The sequence below is a fragment of the Tiliqua scincoides genome, chromosome 4 (genome assembly GCF_035046505.1).
Source record: "Tiliqua scincoides isolate rTilSci1 chromosome 4, rTilSci1.hap2, whole genome shotgun sequence".
Classification (NCBI taxonomy): Eukaryota; Metazoa; Chordata; class Lepidosauria; order Squamata; family Scincidae; genus Tiliqua; species Tiliqua scincoides.
The window spans coordinates 29,768,370-29,786,030 of NC_089824.1; the positions used below are offsets into that span (position 1 = coordinate 29,768,370).

Sequence of the window (17,661 nt, forward strand, 5' to 3'; positions counted from 1 at the left end):
GAGAAACCCTCAGAAGTGGTCCACAAGGTCTCAGAAAATCATTTGGCTCTTCCATCACTTCCAGCATCTCACAGAACGACCACTTCCCCGAGGACCACCAGAAAGGGTGGAGTCCATTTTCTGCCTTCTTTGGTAGTCCATGAGGGAGCACTTGCTCAGGAGATGCTTCCCCATGGACTGCTAGAAAGGGCGAAGAATGGACTGCCCATTGCTGCAGGTGGCAGCAAAAGCAGCAACCCCCAAATCTTCTCTGTAAATAATAAATCTCTAATACAACTTCTCTAATTACACAGGCCAACACACATTTTGCTTCCTTAAATGTTACACCAATTTCTGTGTATATTTGCGGTGCTGATTCCAAAAATGGCATCCGTTTTGCCCTATCACGTCTAGTTTTGGAGACACTGCATAGCCTCTTTAGTGAATAGTTCAAGCAGCTTCCTCATGAGGAAGCCTACACCATGGCTTCCTCATGAGGAAGCTGCTTAAACCATTCACTAAAGAGGCTATACTATATCTCCATAACTAGACGTGATAGGGCAAAACGGATGCCATTTTTGCAATCGGCACCCCAAATTCATATCAAACCACCATAAAGTTTGGGAAAAACTTTTCTGACCCTCAGTTTTGTAGGCCTGTGTTATTGTATTTGTATTTTGTATTTTTGTGACCAGGTGGATGGGGTTGTTGCATGTCATCCAGGATGATTCCAATTTTTGACTTAGTGGTCTGTAGGCTCTTAGATGTTGAGAACTACAGGCTTAGATGCAAAGTATCCAAAGAACCTTATGTATGAGGGATCCTCATGCCATGTTCCAAAGATCACTTTTGTGCCCACAAAATGATCTGAAAACATCTAATGTAGCTAAGCAATCTCAGACACTAAACGATGTAGATCTCTGGGAAGATCACCTGGGATCCCCACAGAAGCTGCTTTTTGATCCTTGGAGGAAGGGCAGGAAACAAATTTAACAAATAAATCCAATGAAAATCAATAGGTTGCAACCATATTTAAATAACCCAGCTGAGTTCAGTGGAATGCAGATATGATATCCCTTCTTTGTCTGGATGATCCACTGAGAGATCAGAAAGCATAGAGCGGGAGAGCTAGCATCTACAAAGAATCTTCTGTGTCTTTTGGGCTTAATTGATGCACTTAGCCTTCTGGAGTTTCAGAAGCTGTTGGATCCAACTCTCCTGCAGACACATGATCCATTTCTCTGGTTTTTAAGTACAAGTTTCAAGCATGTGCACCAGCGGCCTAAGAAAGGCTGCCAAATTCTGCATTTTTTGCCAACTCATGAAGTCTTAAGTTCCTTGGCTTTCTGAGAAACCCACAAGCCAAGTACATGATTTAGAGCAACCTTAGGTAATGGATGGGCTTTATCCCACACTCCATGGCACAAATCCTTTCTTAGCTAACTTTGTTTTAAGAACACGGATGCCTTTCGTTCTTCTTTTCAATTAGACTGTGCAATTGGAGTTTAAAGGGGCATTTTTATGGCTTTGGAAAAAAGAGCTAGTGAAAGTCAGGTTATTAAAAATCGTCAGCGTCTAGGGAACTAAAGGATTAAGGTCAACTTCTCTACCTGGCACTTGTGGCCACAGTGTTGGAGAAGGTGGTTGTGATATAAGTAGAGGAAAGTTTGGAAAGTGATCATTTTCTCTGTCCTGAAGCCAGGACATCTGGTCAGCTGGCTGTGTGGGGAGTTACTAATGATTCAGAAGTAGAGTTGGGAACTGTAGTCAATTAACTTGTGCATTTAATTCACTAGTCTTAACCAGCGAGGATGGCAGCAAGCAAAGTCTCATGTACAGCACTCCTAAAGGGTCTGCAGCTGCACAGGTGATCTATCAACTCATACCTCCCTTGGTCAAACAGGTTGAAAAGCAAATTAATAACCACTTTTCTTTCTCATCTGTGGCCAAAGCTAGCAAATATTTTGCTACATAAAGATGAAAGTAGTACTGCATTCCTCTCTTCTACAAATGTAAACCAAGAGACAAAAAGTGATAGTGCTCAGATTAAATAAATGAATTGACAATGTATTGATTAAATAAATGTATTCTTAGGCCAGATCTTAACTCCCAAACAGCCTGGCATTATACTGAGCTGCTCAAATCTGTGCCAGAGATTTATCAGCCCCATTGAGGTGTCTGGGGCATTACTCAGGGCAAGGGGACATAAGTCCCCTCAAGGTCCGCTCCTTTCACCTCCTAACCTGCGCTAGATATGTCGTAGACTAGTTGGTCTGCCTATTCCAGCGCAGGTTAGGATTGGGCTTCAAATGGGCTTCAACAGAAAGCATATGTGATAGTGGTATAAAGACTCCCACCCATCCTAATGACTAACATCTCATTCCAAAATCTCTTCAAATAGTTTTATGTGCACACATTGCAGTGTGAGGGATAAAGCAGTTCCCTGAAGTTACTCCACAAGTCAGCTATAGAGAAGAACAATTATCCTCCAGCATGACTTTCTGTAACCTTAGTGTTGGGCACGAACAGAACCACAGCAATATAAGCGCTTGATCCTGCCAAGCAACACAAAAAGTCACAGGTATCAAACACTACTAAGAGGTCCGGGGGAATCAGTACAATTGGACTTCCATGAGGGTCACCCATCGGAACTACCAGTAAATGACATGACCATTAAAGAGTTAAATATGAGAACATTCTACTATGGGCTGGTGTTAGATGTCACCTTTAGACTTTTCTTTCTTTTCACTCCTATATGCTCATACCTGGGAGTAAGACCATAACAGTGGCATACGTGGCTAGAGGTTCAGGGCCACATGGTCCAGGGTAGCAGTTGCCAAGGAGCAGCATTCAGCCCCCCCCCCACACACACACACACCCCCGGAAGCGTTCTGAGAGCTGACAAGCCGCATGCTACCTCCCCAGCCCTCAGAAAGTGTTGTAAGGCCTTCTGGAGGTTAAAAACCATCACTTACCTGACCTTCAGAATGCCTCCAGGGGGAGGCAGCAGGTGTAGGTGGGTGGTGAATGCTATACCTAGGCATCTGCCACCTGGAGGGAGACAGCAGCGTGGGGGGTGTGCCCTTGGGTGGCACAGTGGCAAGGAATGTCACTGGACCACAGAACTCAATGGAACTGACTTCTGAATAGATATGACCAGGTTTGCATTGTAACTTATCCCTACAATAAGAAGCAAGTTTGTTTGACTGCAACAAAAAGTAATCCTTTATGTCTTCTAAAACATGTGGTGCTATACAAAACTACAAAGCAGTTTGTATCCCATAACTAGACTCAAAACCAAAGTAATATAGGTCAAGATAATCCACGTCACCCAACAGGAAGTCCCATTTCACTGTCATACCTATGATGGACCTCTCCTCACTTAATTTATCTAATCATTTTCAAAAGCCATCTGAGTTAATATATGCCTTTGCCTATCTAAGCAAGCTGTGACAGTGAGTTCTCTCTTTGGGGAATAAGAAAGCACTCATCGCAATTGCATCATCCATCTGTTCAAATACAAACAACTATAACTTGTGCAATTATTCCTCCTACAGTGCATTTGAAACTAATTATGCCCTGTGGCTTGATGGATGCATTTCCATGAGTCTTAAAATAAGTCTAGGGCACTGCAGAAAAGAAAGAGATGGATTTAGGTCAGTGGTTCCCAAACTGTGGGTCAGGGCCCATTGGTGGATCACCACCTGATTTTTGGGTGGGTCACCAAAGGGTGATGGATAAGTAATTGCCTCAATTGCCCGAGGCTATTAAAAAATTAGACACTGTAGTTTCTTATTACCCTGGAAAGAGCTCGGCTCCTGCAGTTTGCAAGCATATGCAAATATAGGAAGTTAAATGGTTGAGAGTAATTTTTTCTGGTTATTATTACTGTACTTACAAACAAACATACCAACATTATTTCTGTCTAGATCTCCTTTCTTAAGTATTGTAAAGCTAGGTTGGTCCTGATACACAGTTGTTTTAAAAAGTGGATCCTGGTGCTAAAAAGTTTGGGAACCACTGATTTATGATGATGCAATCATCATTTCTAACATTCCTGCTTTTCCTTATATGAAAGTAGATTCAGACTTTCTGGAGGAAAAATCCATTATGGGTTACAAAACATGATGTGTATGTGCAACCTCCTGATTTTAGAGATAGGCTATTATCACACATGCCACCTGCTTCCTTCTACCACAGCAGGCAACCATGTGATCATAAGGGTTCTCAGCTTCCAAATACTTACTGATCTAATCTGGATGAACCCAGAAGTCCTCCCAAATAATAAGTTTAATTTATTTACAAATATTTAAAATACATAGCACTACAAAGGTACAGAATACTGACAAGCCATTCAATATTAACACATAGACTCTTAACAAGACTAACAAAAACATTAATCTTTTTACTAAGAAGTCTTCCCCCAACAATACATTCTAAATAGTATTAACCTCCCCAAGAAAGCTCAGTCTCTCCCCATCAACTGGAGGAGGTTTTATCAGTAACACAGCTCACTCCCCCTTCCTTCCTGTTCAGCCTCACAGATGCCTTCAACTCCCAATCACAGGCCCAATCATCCCAGGTCGAGAGGGGAAAAAAATCTCAGTTGGTAAAATGACCCTGAGATTTTACCAAATTCCTATCTTTCCATGACAGATATGTCAGAATGCCAGATGCAAGGGAGGGTACCAGGATGCAGGTCTCTTGTTATCTGGTGTGCTCCCTGCGGCATTTGGTGGGCCGCTGTGAGATACAGGAAGCTGGACTAGATGGGCCTATGGCCTGATCCAGCGGGGCTGTTCTTATGTTCAGACATCACACTGGAGGTATGTTAAAGGTCAGTAAGGCCAAATAATATGAGCAGTTAATACATTTATACCTGGGTAATTCAACCATGTCATTCTCACTGGTGATCACTGCAGAGGTTCTGTTCTAGAAGAAGTTCAGCTGAACCATATTTTTCATCTAGATTCTGCTCAACTTCTAGACACACAATCTGGAATTCATACCAGATTTGGAAGGCCTGGTCATGCCACTGAATTTACTATAATTTGGTGACTCCAAGGTCACTGTAAGTCAGTGGTTCCTAACCTTTAGGAACCTGCAGACCACTGAGGCAAAAATTGGAACTGGTGTGGAGCACATGTGGCAGTGGGTGGTCTGGCCTCCACACTCTCTGGTGGTCTGTCTCCCAAGCACTCCTGTATAGACTATCAGAGAGGATAGAGAATGGACTGCCCACAGCCACAGCTGACACTTAAGTAGTTGTGGCTGTGGACGGTCCCCTCTTTAGTGGTCAGTGGGAGATTGCTTCCTCGGCAAGACATTGGAAGTGATCAAAGTTGATTTTTGTTTCCTGAGACCTTGTGGACCACTTCTCAGGGTCTCATGGACCACCTGTGGTCCACAGACCACAGGTTAGGAACCAGTGCTGTAAGTCATGTCATACTATGTGGTGTAGTTTTGTCCTTCTGCCATATGCCAAAAGGCTCTGTGCTAATGTGGCATTTCCTACAATGAAAGCAAATAATCCATATGAGTAATGAAATCCTGCCACATTTTGGTGTGGTATGTTCTCCCGTTGTTTTCAGGGTGGGTTCCAAAGTAGATGGAACAAAGGACTTCAACAAGTGAACATCCTAGCAAAATTCTATCTCTTGCCCCTGCCCTGAGGTCAGAAAGTTCATCACAGCCATTGCTAAAGGCTACTCTAATCAGAAATACATGGATAACTCCCTTACATAGCAAATAGGAGTCCAGTTGCCTAGAAACAGGAGGTCATTTACCTGAAGGTGAATTTAGCCAAGGTTAATAAGTACATCGGCACTTTTATGCAGGCAAGGCATATGAAGTTAGGAGGCATGAGCTGTACGGACACTGGGTAGAATGCTAGCAATTTAAACCTCGTGCCTCCAACATTTCTATAGGCAGGTTTTAACAACTTCCCTATATATCAAGGCCTTTGAGGTCCCTAGTACACCCTATGGAACCCCAACATCACCCCCTGCACAAACTATTGACAACTCTCTAAGCACCACTCTTACTAGGGCAAGGGAGCTGATCTATCAATATCTGATAATGAGATGCCTCTCCCCACCCATTTAAATTAGCAGCACAGCAGTGTTGAAAGCAAGCAGTTTGCTTCTGCCAGCAGATGCAGCCAAGATGAAAGGGCATGGGATAGGCCAGTGAAGAAGACAACCTGGGTGACTGAAATGTTTAGGCTGGTAGGATTGGCAAGAACAACTGCTTTGGTATACATGATTTTTATTGCTACTTTATATCGCTCTGCTTGTACTGTGTTGTTTTCTGCTCCCACTGTTGGTGGTTTACCATTGGTTTTATTGCTCATCATGTTGGCATCCTTCAGTCTCGGAAGACCATGGTGTCACGCTCTGAATGGTGGCTCTGGAACAGTGTCCTCTCCAGTGCGCAAAGCCTGGGTAAAGTAGGCATGGAGGATAGGCTGTTACCCATGCAGCAAATCCCCCCTCTCCACGTCGCTGAAATGGTCCAATGGAAAGGCAGAAGCCAATACGGTTGGTTCCAGCGGCGTCGCAGGAGTTGCCAGAACGTGACTGTGTTCAGCCATGAACTGCCTCAGGGACTCCGGCTCCAGATTTTGCCTCGAGGTTGACTCCTGAAGCCTTTTCCACAACTGGATGTAGCCACAAGGCAGTGGAGGTTTGGGATCAGAGTTTTCCTTCTCTCAGATGAGCTGCCTTCCCAGGCTGACGAGTCCCATCTACCCGGTGGCTGTTTAGTCGCCTCTTACGACAAGTACAGCCAAACTGAGGGCCTATTCTTATCCCCAGCCCCCAGGGGAAACAAGCAGAGTATTGCTTTTATTGCTATTTGTTGTATATTGTTTGCTGTCTCCTCTGTCTTGAAAGGTGGGATGCCACCTGGCTTCTGCCTGTTGCTCTCCACTGAAATTGCCCTCACAAAAATCACCAGTGATCTCCTGCTTTGGCAGAGCCAAACTGAAAGATGGCTAGTCTCTCTTCAGACTCCAGTACAGACCCATCAGCTCAGACTTCCCAGCTGCCTTCAATACCACTGAAAACTATGACCAGAGATCACTCTGTCATTACTCAACTCCCTTCATGACTTAAGCCTTGATAGTTCTCTACCTTCCTGTCTAATTGCTTGTTCAATGTTTCAAGAGGAAAACAATCCTCCTCCTCTTCTGCTTTCTTTGTTGGGGTCCTTCAAGGGCTCTCTTCTTGGCCCCTTGCTGTTCTCCCTCTATATACTGTCTCTGGGTGACCTCATCAAATCCCCATGGCTTTCAATGCTATCTTTTTGAAGATTTCCCAGTTACACCTCTCCACCTCTGAAATTTCTTCCTCTGTCCAATCCCGTATCTCAACTTGCTGACAGAAGTGTGATTACCGCTGTCTTCTGACATTTCAGCTTGAATGTTTCACTGCTATGCCAAACACAATATGTCCCATATTGAATCTCTTTATCCTCCCAAGCCCTCCTCCCCTTGCACTCTCTCCTGATTCATTGACAATGTCACCGTCTAGCTCACGGAACAGTGTGTAATCTCTGCTCCCCATATTCTGTCTGTCACCAGATTGTATCATTTTCCCCTTCCTAATATTGCAAAAATCTGACTTTTCTTCTCTCTGCATACTGGGTTTAGATGTCACTGGGTATTTTTAGGTGTTAACCACTTATTTCACTACTAGCACTCCCCCATCCTAGCCAGCCATTTTGTATTCAGAAAAGATAACTCTGGGTGTGGTCCTTATACACCTGCTCTGTGAGGAGCCTTCAACCCATTTAGACTGGATGTTCATGCAACATATATGTTATCTGGCTAACATCAAATACGTTAACTTCAGAATATAAGATGAGGTCCAGTGCTGTGTTGTGGACAGAATCTGAGAGAGTGACAGTTCAAATCTCATCTCAGTCACAAACTAGGTGGCTGTATCTAGTTGCTTTCTCACAGTCTCAGCCTATTACCACCCTAGTATCTGTAGTATGGCAACAGGATTACCAACCTAGTTTATCATAGTGTTGTAATGTAATCCCTTTGAATATTGAAAGTGTGATAGTGTGATATTATACATACAAGACAACAGGGCTGCCACTAGGCTATATGACTATATGCACTGCAGAGAAAGGTGCCCCTTCCTCTCCACAGCAAGAGAGATTTTGCTGTCCTGCCTATAAGAATGACGCCCCCTGTATATGCGACATCCTTGTTCAATGCACAATCTGCTCAACCGTTCAGGGCATCCTTACAAGACAATATGACTTCCTTTCCCCTCAGTAATTTTTCAGGAGACTCTTATTGGTATTGACATCATGCTTGTAAAAACAATGTTCGGTGTGTGTGAAAGAACTGCCTTGCCCCATTGCATTTTGCAAGGGGAGAATGAACAATGCTCCTTGCCAGTTTGATATCAGAACATTCCTCAAAGGTAATAATTCGAAGACGGGGGAGGGAAGGAAGGAAACATGCATGCAACCTCTACATTGGCTGGCAGCAGTCTTCCAGGGTTTCAAACAAGTGTCTGTCCCTCCCCAGTCCTACCTAGAGATTCTCCATACAAAAAAAATGCTCTATTATTGAGCCCCAGTCCTTTAAAAAGAGTTCCACAGAGTTCATGGAGATCTATCAGGAGTATTAGCCAAGATAGCTCAAATGGAATCGTGATGCTCAGAAGCACTATATACTCTGTACATGCTGAGGACAAGCAACTTGGGAGGACTTTCTTTTACACCCTTCCTTTAAGCTTCCCAAAAGCAGCTGGGCTATCCCATGTTGGAAACAGAATGCTAGACAGCCCTTCTTAGCTTGATCTAACTGGATTCTTCATATGTTCTTACATCTGTCAAGAGATTACACAAAAAGATCAAACTGAAATAATTAAGGGGAATAGCCTTCTTCTTCAGCATCAGTTTAGTTTTTCAAAGTTGTGGCTACTAAAAATCCAAGAACCTTTTCTGTAAAGATTCACAAAAAGACTTGAGACAAGTCTTGCCTGCTTCTTAACTCAATATTTTGGTTGGCTTCAAAAAAATACAGTTATTAGCAGCATTTTAATTGCAATTGTTGTCTATGAATGTACCAGTGAAACAAGATCCTTTACAGTACTACAGAATTAAGGTCTTTAAAGTTAAATCATGCCAATGCAGATGTTCCTAATTACGCCAAAAGCACAAATACTTACACAAACCAGTTGGTTCCAGCTGCAGAATAATTCAATTAAAGAAGTGCTTATAATTTTCAATGCATGAATGAGAACTAAGGATAGCTGCTAGGGGATCTGTAAAAAAAGGGCAACTATCACAAGATGTTTGCTTCTGAGTGATCTAGAATCCATTTTGCACAAGACAGTGTATGTAGAATTTGACTAGAAACAGTTATAGTAATACAGTAGAAATCTTCACATGGCCAGAAATTTAGCAGCTTGGTGCATTTCACCTGCAAAAGTGGCCAGATATACTATAAGGTGGAGGAGGTTTCTTATCTAGGTTAGCCAAACTGAATTGGAGCTCCACCTCAGACAACCTTATAGCTTTCAAAGATGATTATCGATATAGTGATAGTAGAGCTCTGAAGACAAATACACAAACTAAAAGATCAAAGCCTTGGCTGTAGGTAATAACTGTGGCAGAAACACTCTTTCATTAAGCCAAACACTTATTCTGCTGTTCTCAAGGAGGTTCAACTAATCTTCAGGTTGGCAAGACAGAGTAACATTGGTTCTGTCTTATTTCTCTGGGCCAGGTGCTGTTTTAAAGGTGAAAGTTTGGCTTTTCATAAAACAGTAACACTTGACATTTCTGCCAGCATTCATGTAATGATGTACATAGTTCAAAAAAACATCATACATATACTACCTCAATAAGCAATAATCTTTACAACAAGCCTGAATGCAAGTATACTGTTCTCTTGCTGATGTTGTATAGCATAGCAAGGTATGAACAGGTAAAAGTAGCAGTACTTATAAAGAGTTAAGGTTCATTTTAAAAATAAGAATTTTGCAGCGAATACCATAAGCCCACAGGTGTATACACGCACAGTGACTAAAAACATGAGAAACAATTGCTTAAATACAACATTAGAGGGTACCCAGTTTATATGCTATGTGTCACTTATTTACAGCATACATTAATAAGCAAGTTGCCTTTTCACATGTTCAAGGGGAATATTGCCATCTCATACCCAAGACAAGAAAGTCCCCTTTATTTCATTATATTCAATCTGTAATCCTAGGCATGCTCCAATAAAAACAGTGGGTTTGACTTCCAAGTAAGCATGTATGGGATTGCACTGTAAGTTGCACACAATGAATGGGGGGGGGGGGAATGCCTGTCTCCATCAGTACTGAAAGGAAAAAAAAAAGCTAGGAGTTAGAGAGCTTCTAACTACTTCAAGCAGCTCAGTTCGAGCAACATAAGCTAAGCGACCACAGTCAATCTCAACACAGTACCTTGCGTCACCTGTTGAACAGCCAGCATCATCCCAGAAATTGTATCGGGGACCAGGTCTGTTTTCCAATTGTACTTTGGTGCCCACTCCAAAACAGGCAGCCTCCTGAGACACCACAGTTTGAAATCTTCACAGCGAAGTGCATGGATCTTCCTCCAGATGGCATTTTTCTTTTTCCTCTTTGCCCCTGACATGCTTTATTCCCTCTCTCCCCCTTGGCCTTTTTTAAATGAAGTCCCTTGTTCCGTAGAAGTAAATAAAAATATCTCTGCAGAATTGGACCAGATTGGTATGAACTTCCACTTATTCTTTTCTCTCTCAGGTTAGAGTTTCAGATCTATAAAAGAAGAAGAGGAAAGCTTGGTTTCTTTTATCTCTGTCTCGCTTTTTCAGTGTCAAAGGCTTTCCAAGTAGGTTTGCTTGTCAACCATGTAAATATCTGCATAATATTTTTTCTGCCCTAGTCAGAAATGTGGTCTAGCCTTATGACAGTTTATGATTCTCTTGGAGTCATTCTCCTTCTTATATTCACTGTAGTGCCTGTACTCTTGGCCTGGATTCAGCATTAAAATGAGGTAGTGCTGGGCGTATGTTGGATGTGGGATGGGCTATGCTAATACAATCGGGAAGTGCCCAGCTAGACAAGAGTCTCCTTGCCAACGGGGGGGGGGGGGATCAGTTTGTCTTTTTTATTTTTTGCAGGGGGAAACACTACACAGAACACTTCTCATTCCCTCTCCATCCAGGGCAATAGCTCATCAGTATTTTTAAAAGTGATCTGACTGCTGGAGGCTGGCAAACATGTTCCATGAACTAAGCTAGATCTGGTTTCTATAGCTTTTATTTTCTCTGCAATATGAGACTTTAATTAAAGCATTTCCTTTTGAACTAGGAGTTCAAGGATTAGGCTGCCTACCCCTAACACCGTCAGTACCAGCTGAAAAACAAAGCAGCAGACCTTTCCAGGTAAGCAAGCACAGCAGCCCAAACTGAGAGGTTTGCTAACTGGCTGGGAAACAAAACACCCTCCTCCTGTCCCTTTAGCTGAGGTTTAAATTGTAGGAACAATCAGGTGGAGCTTTAGAAGGGGTGTTGATGCTAAATCTTTGTCACCTGCTGATTGATGCATAGTAAGCTACTGTTAAAGAGATGAGCAGGGGGGTTATTTGAAAAACTGCTAGCCAGATGAAAAGACTCTTCATAAGAGTTTGTGAGACTTTAGCCCATTTCCGCTCAGCCCACAGGTGTACACATTTGATCCCTGTTGCATATATGCAACATTGGGCAGAAATGGGAGGTATAAGACTCTTTGCTCTTTTTTTCTTCAACAGAACACAATGACTCCTCTGCAACTTCACACAGTGTGTTGTTTAGGTATGCACCCAAGATTTTTAAGGGGTACACCTAGAAACACAAATATCCATTTGTTCTTTGAAGTACTACACAAATACAGAGCCAAGATTGCCTGTGGCTTTCCACCGAACATGTGCTTGCTAGTAAACCTGAGTGTGCTGCTGTGCAACTTACTGCAGACACTCACCTATAAGTCGACCCCACAGATCAGTCGAGGGCAGGTTTTGAGCCAACAATCATGGAATTTTTTTCTTTCCTCGGATAAGTCAGGGGTTAAACTTAGGGTGGTGTCTGACAATAGTTTTGTCTGATTTTACCCCAGGCCAGATCCTGAAAAATAACCTACCACTAATTGTTACCTAAGAACTGTAGCCTCTAATTTATTAAAAACATAGTAAAAGATCATAAGATTCATTTTTATTCTTTTTTAAATTCTGGTCTTCACCACCTTTTTGTAAACACTATCAGAGTAAGTGCACTGTAAACAACATACCAGTAAATCAGTGGTTCCCAATCTGGTATTCATGTACTCCCAGGGACACTCAACAGGACCTTTAGGGGTACTTGAAAAAGAATGGAATAATGGTAGAACAAGGTAGGTCATGCTCCAGAATGCCTTGCAAGGACCAGCAAGGCAGGACGGGAGGTAGCTACTTGGCTGTGAAAGCCCCAGCAATAGCTAGTTTTTGGTCATCAATTCATCTATGAACCAGTGATTGAAAACCAGCACAGTAAAAAAGCTGAAACATAATATGGAAAGTGATCAATCACCCAGAATTTCTCAGCACACTTCTGGTGCAAAACAGTGCAAAGGCAGAGTCTTCTGTTCCTCAAACAGATAAAAAGAGAAAACACTGTGATGAATACATGAAATCTGGGTTTTCATAGAGAGGAGATGAGGGCTTGTATTATTACAAACATTTTGCTAATATGAAGGGTACAATTTATTATTGCCAAGGGATATGCAAGTGAAAAAGGTTGGCAACCCCAGCAGGAGAACCATGAATCAAATCCACCCTTAAGGTGCCTGGTGTGTTAAGCCAGAAGCTCTACATACAACATACAACCCATAACACATAACTGAGAGTGTGCAATTCAATTTACAGCAGAGAGATGCAGTTGCATATATTTGCAACCCTTTTTACTCACTAGACCAGGACTTTTTTTCTAATGGAACGCAGGGGAACCGAGTTCCAGCACCTTTTTGCAGTGGCCCCTCCCCTTCAGAGGCATTCCAGGAAGGGTGGGGAGCAAAACAGAGGCATTAGCTGGGTGGGTGCGGGTGGGTGGGCACTTGGCCCCTGCCTGACCGCACAATGACCCCCTCCTGCCCCATCTCCAAGCTCTTGCCTGAGCCCAGCCCGCCTCCCCTGCCCCCATGCTCTGCTTCCCCACGCAGCTTCCAAGCCGGTGGAGGGCGCGGGGGACATGCGCCCACACCGAGGAGGAGGATGGACAGCCAGCCAGTCAACCAGGGAGACGGGCTGCGGCACCCACGGAACGCCCAGGTACTGGCTTGGCGGCGGAGGAGGAGGGGAAGGAAGCTGGCTGGTGCAGCCCCCATGCCAATCTGCAGCACAAGCCTAGGTGTGTCTACTCAGAAGTAAGTCTCATTGTGCTCAATGGGGCTTGTTCCTGGGAAAGTGTCATAGCCTTGCAGCCTGAGTAGACAGGCAGAGGAGGGGCTCTGAGGCTGCAGTCCTCTCCACACCTTCCTGGGAGGAAGCCCCACTGCCTCTAGTGGGACTGACTTCTGAGAAGACAGTCATAGGCTTTGGCTCTGAGGCTGCAGTCCTCTCCACACTTTCCTGGGAGGAAGCCCCACTGCCTCTAGTGGGACTGACTTCTGAGTAGACAGGCAGAGGAGGGGCTCTGAGGCTGCAGTCCTCTCCACACTTTCCTGGGAGGAAGCCCCATTGACTCTAATGGGACTGACTTCTGAGTAGACAGGCACAGGATTGGGCCCTGAGGCTGCCATCCTATCCACAGTAAGCCCCATTCACTAAAGTGGACTTCTGAGTAGACATGCATAGGATTGGGCTCTTAGGCTACAATCCTAGGCACTTTCCTGGGAGTAAATTCCATTGACTAGAATGAGACTTACTTCAGAGTAGACATACCTAGGATTGGGCTCTTAATCCTGGCAGAGATATATATATGCACCCGTTTTCACATGCTAAGGGCAGGTGAAAAGGGATTCTACGTGTGTACAACGTGCTGTCCAGCCTTGCCAGAGATCCTCCTCATCCTTCTCCCACAAGCATGCCCTCTGCCAGCCAGCATTTGCAGCTCCTCTCCAGCAATGCACAGCAGCTGCTCAGGGCAGCAGAGAACATACAATTGCATGCCAAGCGCCTTCCCAAACACACAGAGTATTCTGATACCTGAATTAAACCATATTTAATTGCTTGTTTGCAAATGTAGCTGTTTCTGTGTGCACCTAAGGACCCCCCTTGTGTAAGAATTCCTTTTTTGTTCTTACTCCCACAGTTGCTTAGAGTAATTTTACTACATGGAACTCATATAAGCCATTTTTCGGAATCCTGTCACTGCTTCCTCTCCTTGAAGTAGTGCCACACTACATACTACACGCTACAAGTGCACCTGTACAGTATTTTTCCCCATGTGTAGAAAAAGTAAGTAGGGGGAAGGGGATGTGGAGATAGACAGCCCAATCCTATGCATGTCTACTCAGAAGTAAGTTCATCTTTAGGGGGGAAGCACATAAAAATATTTTATTTCTCCAATAAAAAATGGTTTAAAAATAAATAAATAAATAAAATAAATAAATAAAAGATTAACAAGTTATGAGTTCCTGCACCTTTTTTTTTTTTTTTTTTTACAAAAAAAGCACTGCAGTAGACCCACTGCTTTCCATGTGTGTTATTCTTAAGTAATGCTGCATTGAATTGTAGCCTGGGAATTGTTGCTTCAAATGGAAAGGGGATCCCATCCTGGTGTTGGAAAAAAAAGACCTCTGCCAAATGCAAAGCCTTTGCAAAAGGGAATCAGGTTGCAGCAGCAAAAGGGAATGGAGGGGAATAAAAGGTTAACTTTGGCTGGAATGTCCCAGGAAAGTAACTATAGCAACTAACCAGCTGCCTGCCTAAGCTTCCCTCTGATTGACTAAGTGAGATAAGGCGAAGATAAGGAGAAGTGAGAATTGGAGGTTGATTACTTGGCAAAAATTTCACGTACTATACCTGAGTATCTACTGTACTTATTTTTGGACGTTTAAACCCTGCCCATTTTCCAAGGAGCTAAGGGTGATATACATGGCTCCTCCCACATTATCATCCTCCCATGGTGATGTTTAATCCCATGTTTTATCCTCAAAACAATCCTGTGAGGTAGGTTAGACTGACAATGTGTGACAGATCATGCAGTGAGCTTTGCAGGTGAGTGGGGATTTAAATTCAGGTTACCTAGCCCACCATTCTAACCATTGTATTGTATTCAAGGGGAGGAGCAGGAGGTCTGGTCTAGAGGGTAGAGCCTCCGTTTGCCTGAAGATAACATCCGAAGGTCGCCAGTTCGAGGCCACCGGCACCGTGAACGGCGAGACCTTGAAGCAGCTGATAAGCCGAGCCAAGTTATTCCACCTGCTCTTTGGCCACCCTTCAAGTGAGATATGAAGGATTGTCAGCCTGTGTGGGAGGAAAATGGAGGCCAGAATGTGTTACCAGATCATAAAAGATCCATCTGAAATGTTGTGGTTCTTGAAAGACAGAACCTTCTTCAATTGTAAAAATCCCTATAGGCATTTAGCATAGCCTGCCTATGTAAACCATCTTGAATTAAAGTCTGAGGAGAAATCTGACGACCAAGAAAGGCGGTATATAAATACCTGTATTATTATTATTATTATTATTATTATTATTCAAGCACAATGTCACCTCACAGACAAGGTAGCCCCTTTTCCCTTTGATTAGAAGAAACCCTGCTGCAGGCCTGGGTTAGAAGCCCTGCCAGGGAGATGCATATAACCTTGTGGATAAATTATGTTACTAATATGTGTGAAGCCTGAATTCATTAGGCACAGTTTTAACACACCGTATATCATGTGATATGGCCTTCAGTAAACTGCATGAAACAAAACCTGATAAGCAATATAAAAGGATCAAATTAATGTTCAACCACATGCAGGCCCCCTTTGGTCTGGCCATGCTCTACATCTCTATAGTACTGAGAGTTATTCCAGGATACGTTCACCAAGAGGGACTCTTATGGGCACTCAGTAGTGCATATGATAATCACAAACCACAAATTTGCACAGCCTGCCTGACCACTTGCCAACAGTGAGTCCTGGACTGGGCACAGATGACGCAACTCACAGAGGGGAAAGGAACATTCTTTTTCTTTGTATGCAAAACCACCCTGCCTAAGCCACATTCCACCTTTTAATTCCCTTGCCATATTTGCCTGGTCTACATGTGCAGCCCTAAGAAGAGGTACAATGGAGTGTACCACTTCAGACTGCAGGTGGATGTTCCCCTATGTTACAGATGCTCCATTAGCAAAAACAAAAATCCAGACTTACTGGCAAAGGACAGGGACTGACTCTTTCTAACTGGTGTGCTAATTTTCTATTTCCTGGAAGGGTTTTGGTTTTTTGTTTTTAAAGGGAGGGCATTTAAAACTAGAATGCCCCACCTAAAGTCTGAAGTGGTGCAGTCCACTGAAGGGTAGTAGCATTCTGCCCCTCTGAGGTGAGAATGTGGTGAGCGAGGCCATTATTGTTCTATTAAACCACTGCTCAAATATCAGGAAGCCTACAGACAAATCCCCATTTACCAGCATTCATATTCAATAAGTGGCCTAGGCAATGCTGTCTCTTTTGAGCTGCATGTGCATTCCGCGCCCCCCCCCATCTGCACCAGCACTGTCACCACATGAACTCCTACCTGGGAATTGTAAATAGATCTTTGAAATTCCTGGAAGCCTGCAGGTAATTTTTAAGCAGCACTGCCAAACATGTGACTGAAATATGCTTCAAAACCATAATTGGTAGCACCAGATTTTTAGACACCCAGGGGAGTTGGCATTTGCATGTTTTACCAACCTTGGATTTACCCTACTAAGAAATCTAGCCTCTTATCAAAGGCCAAACCCAGTACAACTGATACTGTGCAGGTGTCAGCATCTCATAGCCATCTGCAATGCAGATAACATCAATCAAACGCATTTCAGATGCAACTGTACCAAATGGGAAACTATGAGATGACAATGGCACGTGTGAGAGAACTGTGTGTCAGCAAAATGCCTTGGCTGGTGCAGAGCTCACTAGTCCAGCCCTACTTTTTTGATGTGTTTATAGAGGACAGTCCAGGATGGGTTTAGATGAGGATAGATATAACTTGTACAGATGGATGAGCTCATGCAACATATCCAGGTACTTCCTTTCCCCCCCCCCCAAAAAAAAAAAACCCACCAGGCAGATGCATACCATAGACTGTTCCAGCCATTCACTCTTTTCCAGCCTAACCCTACATAAGATTGGGCTATCAGTGAGCAAGGAACTCACTTTTCTCCTTGCTATGCAATCAAGTCAAACGCCCACCCCAACATTCAGTAGTACAGAATGTATTTCTGCCTAATTTTATCCAGGTTAATTATATTCTAAATTAAATCCAGGTTAAATATATTCTAAATTCTAAATTATTCTAAATTTAGAGTCAGCAACTGGAGACCTCCTGGCCAAATCAGGGCCAATGCTATGGTATGAAGACACATTAGCAGCAATCTTGATGTGCCCATCCAACCTAAATCTCCACTTGGCAATGCAGCAGTGCCAGCTATACTTCATCCCATTCTATCCCATCCCAGATTTTTGGCTGCTGGAGTTCTCCTATGATATCACTGTTGTTAGCCCA

The 17,661-nt window shown here is 43.4% G+C and overlaps 1 protein-coding gene across 1 annotated transcript in view; it reads right to left on the minus strand.

Moving 5' to 3' along the window:
* SLC26A7 (solute carrier family 26 member 7) overlaps positions 1-10,629 on the minus strand; it is a 70,728-nt gene extending 60,099 nt beyond the window's left edge. Inside the window, exon 1 of the mRNA XM_066625594.1 lies at positions 10,437-10,629. Within this exon, the coding sequence (XP_066481691.1) occupies positions 10,437-10,629 (193 nt within the window). The remainder of the gene's footprint in view (positions 1-10,436) is intronic.
* Between the last annotated feature and the right edge of the window lie 7,032 nt (positions 10,630-17,661).